Source organism: Pangasianodon hypophthalmus, chromosome 2, assembly GCF_027358585.1.
Source record: "Pangasianodon hypophthalmus isolate fPanHyp1 chromosome 2, fPanHyp1.pri, whole genome shotgun sequence".
In the NCBI taxonomy this organism is placed as follows: Eukaryota; Metazoa; Chordata; class Actinopteri; order Siluriformes; family Pangasiidae; genus Pangasianodon; species Pangasianodon hypophthalmus.
In genome coordinates, this window is record NC_069711.1 from 10,041,626 (window position 1) to 10,054,615 (window position 12,990).

A 12,990-nucleotide genomic window follows, 5' to 3' on the forward strand; every position below is an offset into this window, starting at 1 on the left:
CCCAGAAGTATTCTTCAGCATGTTGCGTCAATTAAAAAGATTTCAAACACATGTAACTTTAACCAAAGTCCAGCACCAAGCAATGAAAATTAAGGAATGGAGCTATAATATATCATTGTGCAGGTCAAGCTTTTCAGTTTACACTACTCCTTCAGTAGACAATGGAGCATCATTTCTGTGCTTTGACTCTATATCATATATCAGTCAGTATACACAAATTGTCTGTATTGGACTGTCAGATTATTATAAACACACATTACAACAATATACATTCATATTAAAATTATTAGCCAAACTAATTAGACTTAGTGTGTGTGAAGCTGTTTTCCATGCTCAATGTAAATAACTGTGGGGTTTTTTTGGGCCAGCGGCTGTTGTCGCAGATGGTGTTTAAAAATGGGACGTAACATCACCTCTATGTTCAAACACCATCTGGAGTTCCCAATGGAGTGGCTCTTTAAACTCTGTGAGGTGTTGAGGTGTTTAATTTGGGGGTGTTGGGAGGTGTTGAGTGGCAACTGGCCCAATCAATGTTTGCTCAGAGAGAATTTTAGCCCGGGTCAAATCTAATTGATGATCTCTAGTGTAAAGTGCATAAATTGGGGTTCTAACCAAATAGGCCTTGACAGCTTTCTAGCTTCAGCCACAACTTATTTACCACAACCAAATAAGCAAGGTCAGAAAACCATAATTAGGTAAACAAACAGTTTAATATTCAGCACCCATTATTGGCAAATAATGATTATCTATTAATCAATGAGAATTGAGTATTTAACCTTGGGGCATTGAACACTTGTGCCTTTAACTGACTGGGACATCAGTAAAGAGCCCTTCCTAGTAGACCCTTTTAGAAAGCTAGAACTGTTAACCATCCAAAGAACCCTGTCCCACAACAGCAGCTATCTTTACCTATACACTCACCGGCCACTTTAATAAGATCACCTGTACACCTGCTCATTCATGCAATTTCATGCAGGATGCAGATACAGATATTCAATTAATGTTTCAATCAAATCATATAGTCAATTAATGTTTCAATCAAACATCAGAATGGGGAAAAAAGGGATCTCAGTGACTTTGAGCATGGCATATTTGTAAGTGCCAAATACGTCAGTTTGAGTATTTCAGAATCTCCTGTTTATTTTTTTTTCCTCAGCCATAGAGTGTAAGCTATAGAGTTTACACAGAATGGTGTGAAAAAACAAAATACATCCAATGAGCAACAGTTCTGCAGGCAGAAGCACATTGTTGATGAGAGTGGTCAGAGGAGAATGTCCAGACTTGTTTGAGCTGACAGGAAATGTACGGTAACACAAATTTGAGTGAGCACAAACTTACTGAAACTGGACAGTTGAATATTGGAAAAAGACCAGGCAATGTACACTTGACCTGTATCTACATTATTTTATGCACTGCTCTGCTGCAATACGATTGACTGACTGGATAATTGCATGAATGTGTAGGTGTACAGATTGAGTGTAGACTCACCAAAACTGATCAGATGAAGACTGGAAAAAAGTAATTTTTTTTTTAATCTAATCTTCAACTGTCCAATTTCAGTGAGCCTGTGCCCATGATAAGACTCAGATTCCTGTTCTTGGCTGACAGGAGTGGAACCCAATATGGTCTTCTGCTGTTGTAGCCCATCCACCTCAAGGTTTGATGTTTCGTGTATGCTGAGATGCTTTTCTGCTCGCCACGGTTGTAAAGAGTGATTATTTGAATTACTATATCCTTCTTGCCAGCTCAAAATAATCTGGCCATTTTCCTCTGACCTCTCTCATCATAGGTGTGTCCACCCACAGAACTGTCCCTCACTCAATGTTTTTTTTGTATTTTGTACCATTCTGTGTAATGTCTAGAGACCGTTTTGTGTGAATTTCCCAGAAAATCAGCAGTTTCTAAAATACTCAAATCAGCCCTTCCGGTACCAGTATCCATGCCACGATCAAAATCACAGGGATCACACTTTATCTTCATTCAGAGGTTTGATGTGAACATTAAATGAAGCTCTTTACCTGTACAGGATCTGCATGATTTTTTGCATTGCGCTGTTGTCACATGTATGGCTGATCAGATAACTGCATGAAAGTACAGGTATACAGGTGTTCCTATTAAAGTGGACAGTGAGTGTATACTTAACAGTTCCAATACACAAAAGGCACATAACCATTCATGTGAGCACTTAACGTTGCAACTGTCTGTCATGATTGGGAGGTGAAGGTGGGTGCAAATGCAGACAATTTTATAAAGTAAAGTGTAAACAAACCATAAACATGAACAGGAACATTAGGCAAAAAACATACCAACTAGAAGCAATACTGAGGCACACAGCAGTGAGATGCTGAAAAACTAGAACTTAAATAGTGGTGCTAATCAAGGTGAAACAGGAAACAGGTGAGAGGGATTAGTGACATGACACGCTGGGGCTGATGGGTATTGTAGTTCTGCTCCCCTCTGGCACTACCATGACAACATAAGAAAGACAAAAGAAACAGTCTGAAAACGAAATTCATTTCCAAGAGGGAGAAATAACAAACGATTCTGTCTGCATAACAGGAAACTAATCCTGTAGTCTGTCATTCTTACAAATATTCATCTCCCATATGCTGTCAGGATATTATATATACTCATTCATTCTGTATTTATCTGTGCATAAAGCAGCAGACAACAAACATATGCCTGACATGGCTACAATATCCCTGAGGCTTATAAAGCGTAGTTTCTCACTCTGCCTAACTGGCACATACAGCCTGAGAGGCTGACCTTAAATTATTAAATGACACAACTAATCCTTGTGTAGTCATGGTTCTTTCCCTGAACAGATGTGTTGAGCATGAAGCCACATCCAACCACAGACAGTGATGGCTTTGCATGATGGTCAGTTATCTCTCTTTGGATTGAGGAATGTCAGTGACAGTCAGTGTTTAATTGGTCTGTGGTTTGTGGATTAATTGGCATTGGACAGTCTGAGTTTCCATCTTTTTTTTTTTTAGATATTGTGTGTAAGTGAGATGGAATGGGCCAGAATGGTATTGTTGGGGAAACTAGCAATTATAAACCAAGATATATGCATAGAAGATAAAACATTTCCTCCAATTTCCTCTGAGTGTGTTACGCTGCCCTATGATGCAGTTTGAAAAGATGTGGCAGCTGGATTCAGGTCTCGGAGGAGACATGTGTTAGCCTTCACCCTCTCCTAGTTGGTAGCTGTTGTATGATAGTGGAGAGCTGGCTGGTGGGTGGGAATTGGCCAATGAACCAAGGAGAAAATAGGGAAAAAAACAAAAATAAACAAACAAAAACTATTACAACATCTAGAAGAAGTGAATCATTTCATTTATTCCTAAAACATTCACAGTTATTACTCAAGCAATTTATTTTTGTCTTTAGTCTTTCTCAAAGCATAAACATAAAACAGCTTGACAGAACAGATTGAATCTTTATCCCAATTTCTGTGTTTATGGTTGTTGCTGTTAAAGAGAGTTACTGATGAGATGCTTTATATAGTACATTATCTAATGACCATTCGTTTCCAGCCTTGCATTTGAGGTAATCAAATAAAATTAAAAAAGGTGACAAACCATGACTATTTTCCTTTAATCAAATTGTTAGGATATAAACAGACAGCATAATATGGCTGGTTGCATCTGACTGACAGAGCAGCCTCAGGAGTGTTTCAGTGCTTCCTGTCAGTCTGTCACAGTGCACCGGGCCGAAAAGGAAAACATGGCGCTCCATTCAACCCATCAGGATTATTTTGCTTGCAGGGCCTTTGGGGGTAAAATGGAGTTTAGCCACTCGTACCTCCATGCCAGCCTATCAAAGGTCACTGCCACCAAGCTACTCATCTGAGCTAATTAACACACTTATTTTTCATTTATTGCAGACAGAGCTTATAAATTCACCAGTCATGTTGTTGAACTTTGCAAAGCTTTGCACTCTAATCGAACAGTCTGTGACTTATTACAAATCATTCACCATTGGCTAAAGTATTGTGGCTTTGCCTGCCTGTGCATTGGGATTCAAATTCTTGTCACACTTCAATCCTCAGCCAGTCAATAACATATTGACTAATAGTCAGCCTTAAACAAATAATCCCTGGGCACTATAATGAATTTAAGGCATTATTTAAAATGCATATAATTATGTTGAAATAGTTTCCAAGACATTAAAGATGATTTTAGCTTCAATTCCTTAAGCTTAACCCTAAGATAGACTATAAAATGACTCAATATCCTACATTATTTTCTCTTTTTTTCTTATAATATTTGGATGTCTTTATGTACCAAATACAGTCGTCATTATTTTTACATGACCATTTTCCAACCTCGATTCCCTCAGAATTAAACTGGGTGCTTTGTAACTGTGTCTTTAAGACTGCTTTGTGTAAATGACCTCTGTTTTGATTGGATGGTCGCCTCATTGTCTCTTAGATTTCTGGAACTGTATAGGAAATTCTCAGAGATAAATAATGGCATCTGCTAGTACAAAGCTGTTATTGACTTAACGACAAGCTACTGAATTAGCAAATAGATTAGTAAGGCAGAAGCTAGATAGAGTTAGCACATTGAGAACAATTTGTTTGATAAAACTGCCTCAAAATCTGTGTTCATAATAAATAGTAATGAATAGATAAAATATTAGAATGAAATTTTGGTTCTACTGTCATGTCCAGTGCAGTTGAAATTGCTCTATGCTTCAGCAGTACCTTTTTTACACAGCCTGCCCTGTATTGTGCCTCAACCCAAGATGCAGTCAGCCACTGTTTGGGTCCCATTGGGATGGACACAATGGGTGCAGCATCAAGTCAACTGTCAATTATCCCTTCTGCTGAACCACTCCATCACACTATCGCCATTATTTTGTTTGCTTGGAGATACATCAGCAATAAAAAATAAAGAAAACCTGCCTTGATCAAAACAAAATCACTAACCTTGACTCTATTTGAACACCACTCATCACCCACATACATCAATAACTTACATCAGAACAATCAGTCACAGAAAGATTGGACTCCTACAACCACACCACATAACCACAACCACACCACAGATCTGTAGATTCTTTAAAACATTCACTCATACACATCTAAATTCCACACATGCACACAAACTAAGTGAAGGTGCTGAAGATTGTCATTGTTCTTAATATTAATATTATTACTATGTTAGCATTACAATCCTTAATTTTACAGGTATATGTAATAAGACACACACACACACCTATATATATATATATATATATATATATATATATATATATATATATATATATATTTTTTTTTTTTTTTCTTATTTCTTTGTTCCTGTCTTGTGTACTATGTCTATTGCACTTTTATTAATGTCAGTTTTTAGTATTCTTCCTCTTTTTGGGACCTTAGGTTGTGAAACATCTAAATAATGCTAACAAAGTCTCGATGGTCATTCAAAAAAAAAAAAGGATGGGCATGGCTAACCTGCTGTAAAGTGAATGGGCGGGGCTCTAAAGTGAATGGGCGGGGGGTGTAAAGTGAATGGGTGGGGCTAAACTGCTGTAAAATGAATAGGCGGGGCTCTAAAGTGAATGGGCGGGGGTGTAAAGTGAATGGGCGGGGTCGACGTGCTGTAAAATGAATGTTCGGGTCTCTAAAGTGAATGGGCGGGGGTGTAGAGTGAATGGGTGGGGCTAAACTGCTGTAAAATGAATGGGCGGGTCTCTTACGTGAATGGGCATGGGTGTAAAGTGAGTGGGTGGGGCTAACCTGATTTAAAGAGAACAGGCATGGCTAACCTGCTTTAAAGTTGCTATAGTTAAATGTCCTTGTATTTATGACTTTGTAGAAACAAGAAATCCAAATTTTTGCAGCCCAGTAGAAACAAGTAATCCTGTTTTTGCAGCCCAGGTTCCATAAATCAACCTTTTTTCAAACTATATTAAGCTCTTTAATTTTAGAGAACTGAGGAAAATTCAGTTTTCCATGATAGGGGTTCTTTAAAGTGATATCATAGTCCCATTTTGTAGAGGCTTAGGGCTCATTGCAGTCCTCTGAAACTTGATGCTCAAAGCGGTTCTCAAACCTGTAGGCGATTTAACAGCCCATTGGGCTGTCAAACTGACAGAAGAGAAAATCTGAGCCCTGGAGAGGTAAAGCTGCTAAGGTAAAGTAATTTGGGAGTTGAGCCATAGAAAACATTCACTCGAACACTGAAGAAATGTGCTATAGGTGTTGGCCAGGCTGTAAAGTGGAATGCAGGTTTGGAGAGTCCTGTTGATGTCTTTCCTTTCTTTTACTGGCTTAGCCTGAGGAAGACCAGAGAAAAATAAAAGGACTGGGGGATGGAAGGAGACACACAAGATCCCTTTGCATTCCCATTTGGTTGCTTTGACTTGTGATGATGAATGGGAACATTACGTAATGTGTGGTGTGTGTGGGAGAGTGTGTGTCAACTTTAATTTTATTTCCCCTTACACCCCACTAAGCTCCACAGCTGGGCTCCCTGACAGCATATTATTTGTGGAAATCCAATAAATAAATAAGAGTCAGTAAGGCCACCACATTTCATTTGCTTCTGTCCACCCCCATGCCATTTCAGAACGGTTTAATGATCTTGAGCACTATCCCCTGACTGACACAATAAGGACGAGAACTGAAATGCTGGTGAATTAGACCAATATCAGCTTCTTATTACCTCCACAATCCAGCTATAACCACACTGACCCACTGAAAGGTATGCGGTTTATAGTTCCTTGCTCTGAATGTTCTGTAAATACTTTGAAAAGGTCTGAAACGACTGACTGATAAGTGGAAAGAAAAAGAAGAGCACGAAAGAGCAAAGAAGAGATTTTACATGCATTTTCCATTTTTAATACATAGCACAGGAATGGTTTTGTAAGCATGGAAAGTAGTGATTCTCCTCCAGACGTAGAGACCCACAGCCAGTGCACAGTCTTATTTTCTTTTATTCTGTCAGAGAAATAAAAGATATATACTGCTAATGACTTGGCTGAGGTGTGTTAGGAACTACAATTACTGAATAATGTAGATTGGCTTGGGGTTGCAGAAGAGTGAAATTTAAATATCTGAACTAAAGTAGACAAGAGAATAGAAAATGTGTCCTCAGTCTGCTGGTTCAACACCTGGTTCTAGAAGAAGGATCCATCAGGCTGTCAACCAAAGTGACACCAATTAATTAACAAATATTCAGAGTAAACCTCAAAGCACAGATGGAGACATGAGTTAGGAAATCATCCAATAAACTAATACATTAGGACCACCAAAATAACACAGCAAAATGAATAAAACTTTTTTCTTTTCTAACCTTATGTATGTGACTTGGTCTGGCAGCTCTATGACTGCCATGTGCAGTAATGTATTGCAGTGTTGATTGCATGCAGCTCAGTCAGATATCCAGAATACAATGTACTCCTGTAGAACTCTGGTTCTATCCTCTGGCACTCATTTTGCTGTCAATCACTCTGTCATGGCAATCAAACTGCAATAGGGTTTGCATAGAAACAGTTGTTTTTGCTACACACTCAAGTGAGACTGCTGTGAAACCTCCCCAAAGGAACTGCACCATAGGGATAAAGGCACAAGGGTTTGATTCAAACTAAACAGTGCATATGTAAAAGTACATTTTAGATCACGGGCAAATTTGGGAACAGATGAGGCCTGTTTTGGAATGTGTTTAAATACACAGATTTCATTTCAACGTTTTTTTTTGAACAAGCCATGTTGTCACTTCTGACTATTTTCTACCAACACAGCAATGGTTCATGTTTAAAAAAATAGAGTCAGTGAACTACAGTCGTTTTTTTTCATAAATTGATCAATTCTGCTGTATTATTCTTCCAGCACGCAGTTGGATCTGCCGAAATACTTTGCTGGGTCTGCAACTGGACTGCTGTCCATGAGTTGATGGCCCCTACTTTAGATAGTTAAGTTCTGTCTGTTATAGTCTCTGGAACAGGAAGACTAGATCTGTTTGGAGTGATGGAAAAGTCCTTAATTTCCTGTTAGAGTGAGTCTAATAGGAGGAGACAGCGTCCTCAGCTGTACATGATGTAACTGGACAGTCAAAGGGTGGCCTGTGGGTGAGCACACACACTCTCACACACTCACACCACTTTGAGATTTACCAAAAGTTCAGGAGGAGTTTTTTTTTTTTTTCACTGAGCTTGGCTCCAGATCAACATGGGAACACACCACAAGTGTGGCTACATGAGTGGTAACTACTACTCTTAAAATAAATAATACCTCATTTCTGACTCTGATTTCCCAACTCTGAGTTCTACTACTCCTGCAATTCATACAGACTCATATTTGGTGTATGTTAATTTCAGTGATCATTGCAGTGCTGTAGGTATTTTAACAAACTCCCTTGAGTATTAGGAACCATAAAGCAACCAGGAAGCCAATGCAGTAATATCAGTGCATACAGTAACGTGACCATTCGTTGTGCATTATTCAAATATTCTTCAAATTTAAAATGAATATTTATCATTAGATTGTGTGGTTTTATTTCATATTTCTTGGCTACAATTAAAAAAAAACAACTGGAACACAGGAAAAATCCTCATCTCAGTTGAAACGTCACCATTTTATTTGACGAGACAATAAACGAACACTTTCACCTATTGCCTTTTACTGTTTAATACCCACCTTCTTGTTTAATGGATAACTAAGACCCTACTACTGTTCTGAAAAAGACCAAGAATGCTCAGAGCTTTCTGAAGTATATTTTGCTCCACTCTCAGAAGCATGTCTGGCAAAGTAGGAAAGCGAGCAGCAGCTCCCTCAGGTGTGACTGGTGTGAGGAGGGAAAGGTATTGACCTGCCACGTCTGGACCTGCCACGCCTGACAGAACCCTGCAGGTGTGAAAAGCTGTGCAAATTAACAGCACACACATAAGCCATTGTGTAGAACACATATACACACTCTCTCTCTACCAGATCTCTCTTTAGTATGACCTCTTCTCCTGCTAGCACTCTCTCCTCACCAATAACCTCCCTTCTCTCTGTCAGAAAATGCAAGTCCTCTTGAAAGGAGAACACAGTGGAGGGAAGGCAAAAAAAAAAAAAAAAGAATCCATCTCTGATAGTAAGAGACATTTTGGGAAAACACAAGTAAGAAATGGGATTTGGTACATAAATGCTACAAAGGTATTCACTGATATTTGTTCATACACATACTCACAACATTAATTCCACATACACTTGAGAAGACATTATATAATACACATAATTTTTTTTAGCCTAAAAATGAAATGATCAGAAACGAAATGAACTCCATGGTCCAAAAACCATAATATAAAATCATTTTATATAATTTATGTTTTATATTTTACATTTTATATTACATTTTATGTTTTTCCCCTCATGTAAGCAGGCTCATCTCAGCCTTTTCCCTTGTCTGTCCGGTAAGTTAAACAAGTTAGCACTGCTTTGTCATTACGCTTCAACAAACAGCCATTTTCAGAGTGTGTGTCAGTGTGACACATTTTCTAATATGACTACTGCTTCAGAAGGAACATTTGAGCTCACTGGACTGGTTTCTATTTTTGGTTTCTTGCTACCTTGTGTTTTCTTTGCCATGGCGAATACTGTTTGACAGAGTTACGAGACACATGGGTAATGGATGTAACCAGATAAAGTTGATATGAGAAAAATGGTGTGTGTTGAACAATCTGTAATCCAACCAACAGATCTTGTGTGTCAACTGTAACACAGAAACAGTCAACAAATCCATCACAGGGCTTGATACACATTCAGAATTTAGTGGGAGCTGTGAGACATCAACACTACCTGCTGTGGCACTCCTACACATTTGCCTTGAATCCAGAAGCTCATAACTTGTTTTGGTGTAGCTCACATAAGACAAAAAATATTTACATACAATCATACAGTTTAAAAATGTAATCTAAATTACAGTTTCAAGCTCAGATGCATTTCATTAATATAAAAATAGCCTTTGTCAAAAATAAATATGCTGGCAAGTGCTCAAATAAATGTCACTCTGTATGAGTAAAGTGACAATGCACCAATTGTGGAGGAGCTATTAAGCCTGACAGCTTGTGCCATCAATTCTTTGGATCACAGTCAATGCATTTTAAAGTAATCTTTTTTTTGCACAAGGCAGACGGCTGGGAGAAACAATGAGACTGTATTATCTTGGACAGCTGATGGGCTATGGCATGCTCTATTAGCCATCATTATGAGCCCTCTATAACCTCACAAGTGCCACGCTGGGAAATGCTGGTACAGTGCTGTTGTAAGGCTCTGGATAGAACAGATAAGGTACAGAGTGCTATGTGTTATCAGTTGCTCTATAAACATTTCAGGTGCTGTTTAACCTGTACCAGCTTACCCCAACTGCTGCAACCCTCTAAACCTCAAAGCCATACCTGACCAAAAGTTCCCATCATCTTTCATTTCCTGATTGGGATTTTAAGCAGGTCCAAGAAGCAAATTTTACCAAATTGTGTTTCAAATTGCACCTTGTTGCAACATGCATCTCCATGCATCATGCCTTTCAGCTTGTGTCAACTGCACACAAGACAGATTAAAGGGGAACCAATGATGATTTGATTAGACAGTCCTTTACGTCATCTGTCCAACCCAGAGCACAGTCTTTTACATCATCTTTCCAACCCTGCTCTCAATCTGAGGAACAATTGTACCTTAGTATTTGACCTTAAAGCCAGAATGATGTCTAAAGGTTAAAATCTTTAAATATTTAAACTGATAAAATTAGCAAAGGTCACCCAGGTTGAAGATGAGATTTGAGAACATGAGATTTCATACAGAATATCCTCAAATCATCATTGCGCAATCATATTCCCCTTTAGTGAATTAGGCTTGTATAAGGAGTTCAACTGCCAACACAAATTGGTAACTGCACAAAGGACAGGCCTAAACTTATTTTAGATTATAAACATGATTGTACTAGATCAGGAGTGTTCAATCTTACCCACGTTGGCTGCAGGTTTTCATTCCAACCAAGCAAGAGTCAAACCTGATTCACATAAGATTGAAGACTCCTGCACTAGGTGCTGTTTTTAATGCTGTATGTGATATACTATGGGACACATAACTAATCTATTTCCTGAAAAGTATGCAATGGAACCATCATTTATATCTAAAAATATCATTAGTGTCTTTTATGTACAGTTATAAATTTCCTCGAGGTGGAAAGTTGAGGTGTTGTGATGTGGCCAGACACAAAGTGGAAGATATATATATATATCTTCCTGTAACAGCATGTCCTGAAGTGTTTTATTCCTCTATAAGAGTTTTAATTCCTCTACTCCTAAACCACAGCATTTAGCCAGTGATCCTTTTTTTTATTAATTAAATAACAACATGTGGTACCTGTTAGCAGTTTATAGTTACATTTAATGATATGGAATATCAGTGAACCAAATTCCAGTTATCACTTGCGGTCTAACAACTATAGACAGTTATTCCCTTAATAACCTCTTTTTTTCTTTCTCTTGAAGTTAATAAGACATTACTGAGACATCAAGAAAGGTCAAAGTCCTCTGACCTGAAGGCTGTCATGTGGCGGAAAACGTACTGACTGTTACAAGGTATTGACTCTGGAGATTCCTTCCATAAATCTTAGATAAACATCTCCTTACAGAAAGCATTACCATATCAAAGATTATACATTTTTATTTATTAAATAACAACCTCTTTTTTATTTGGTTATTATTAGGATGAGATTATGTGCAGTGTCCATCATACAAGTCCCCATGAATATGTTACTATAGAAACAATAGCGTATTAGCACGAGCACATTAATATGATTTTTATGACATTTAAATCAGATTCAAGAATTCAACAGCATTGTGGGATAATTTAACATAAAAGCTACTTAACAGTGTCTCAGTATCTTTCATACGCAACATTTTTCTCTCTGGCAGGCATGAGACAGTAACTTTTATTTTCTGTGTCGGACAAATCAGGCAATGTTTTGTGTACCCTTTGATTTATTTAGGATTTGATGAGGTTTATGATTGTTTTTTCTCTATATGATGCGAGCAGCAATGTAGCTTTTCGAATAATGTCCCTCAAGGAGGTAACAGGAACTACAGAAGCCAGCCTCAGAAGAAAACAGACACACGGAGGGTGGTAATGAAGCTGGCTGGGGTTTTGCCTTCCTGACTTTGTTTAAAGGCTTTGCTTAAAAGAAATGTGTCACTTATAAAGGGTAAGATTGTTGCTAGCTTCAAAATCAGTAGCCAACCGTCCAAGCCAAATTAGACTGGGGTTGAATTCTGCATCAAGTGAGCAGCGGGGTCTGTCTGACCTGGTGTGATTGCACTTTAATAGCCTGCTGCCGCTCTGTCCTGCTTCATTGCATCAGTTCTCTGTCTGCCTTTGATGTATGATAGTGCTGTAGCTCTGCTTTGAGGGAGTTTGCAGTGGAGCTACAGGAGAGACCACCACATACTTACTGCACATGCACAGACACATGGCACGCAACACTCAAACAAACAAACAAGACCTATGAAATCATACAGACAGACATACTGCACGGTTGTAAATGAAATAAGCACATACCAAACACAGGTAAATCAAACAGCAACAACAGAAAATCACAATCATCCACACACACACACACCTCACGCATATATTGCACCTCTCACCTTGCTTGGCTGGAGAGCTGATGTTGACCACTGGAGAAAAACGCACATAAAATGTAAAAAAGAAAACACATTTAAATTAAAGAAGCAAAAAAAATTACACTGACACAAACATTCATACCTGTTAGAATTTTTTTTTTGAAAATTGATCAGGGTTATGAAGGAAAAACTTGACTCTGAGCTGTTCATGAAGTGGCTTAATTGAATTACTGTGCCTTCACATGCTTGTCACGTGCTCCTGTTTCACGCCTGTGAAGGCGTAATTAAGGTGCCTTTGCATTCAAGTGGAAGTCTGTTAGCCTGATCTATTTTGGGATCTTCCCACATTTTTCCCTACTGTACAAATGGACACAGTGCAAC

At 38.4% G+C, this 12,990-nt stretch overlaps 1 protein-coding gene across 6 annotated transcripts in view; it reads right to left on the minus strand.

Annotated features, from left to right (window-relative positions):
- The window catches only part of slc12a5a (solute carrier family 12 member 5a), a 153,510-nt gene that overhangs the window by 50,073 nt on the left and 90,447 nt on the right, over nucleotides 1–12,990 (minus strand). For 3 of the 6 annotated variants that reach the window (XM_053228115.1, XM_053228117.1, XM_053228128.1), the window contains exon 2: nucleotides 12,634–12,663. The exons of the other annotated variants lie outside the window; for them this stretch is intronic. In XM_053228115.1, coding sequence (XP_053084090.1) covers nucleotides 12,634–12,663 — 30 coding nt within the window. The remainder of the gene's footprint in view (nucleotides 1–12,633; nucleotides 12,664–12,990) is intronic. 6 annotated transcript variants of the gene reach the window in all.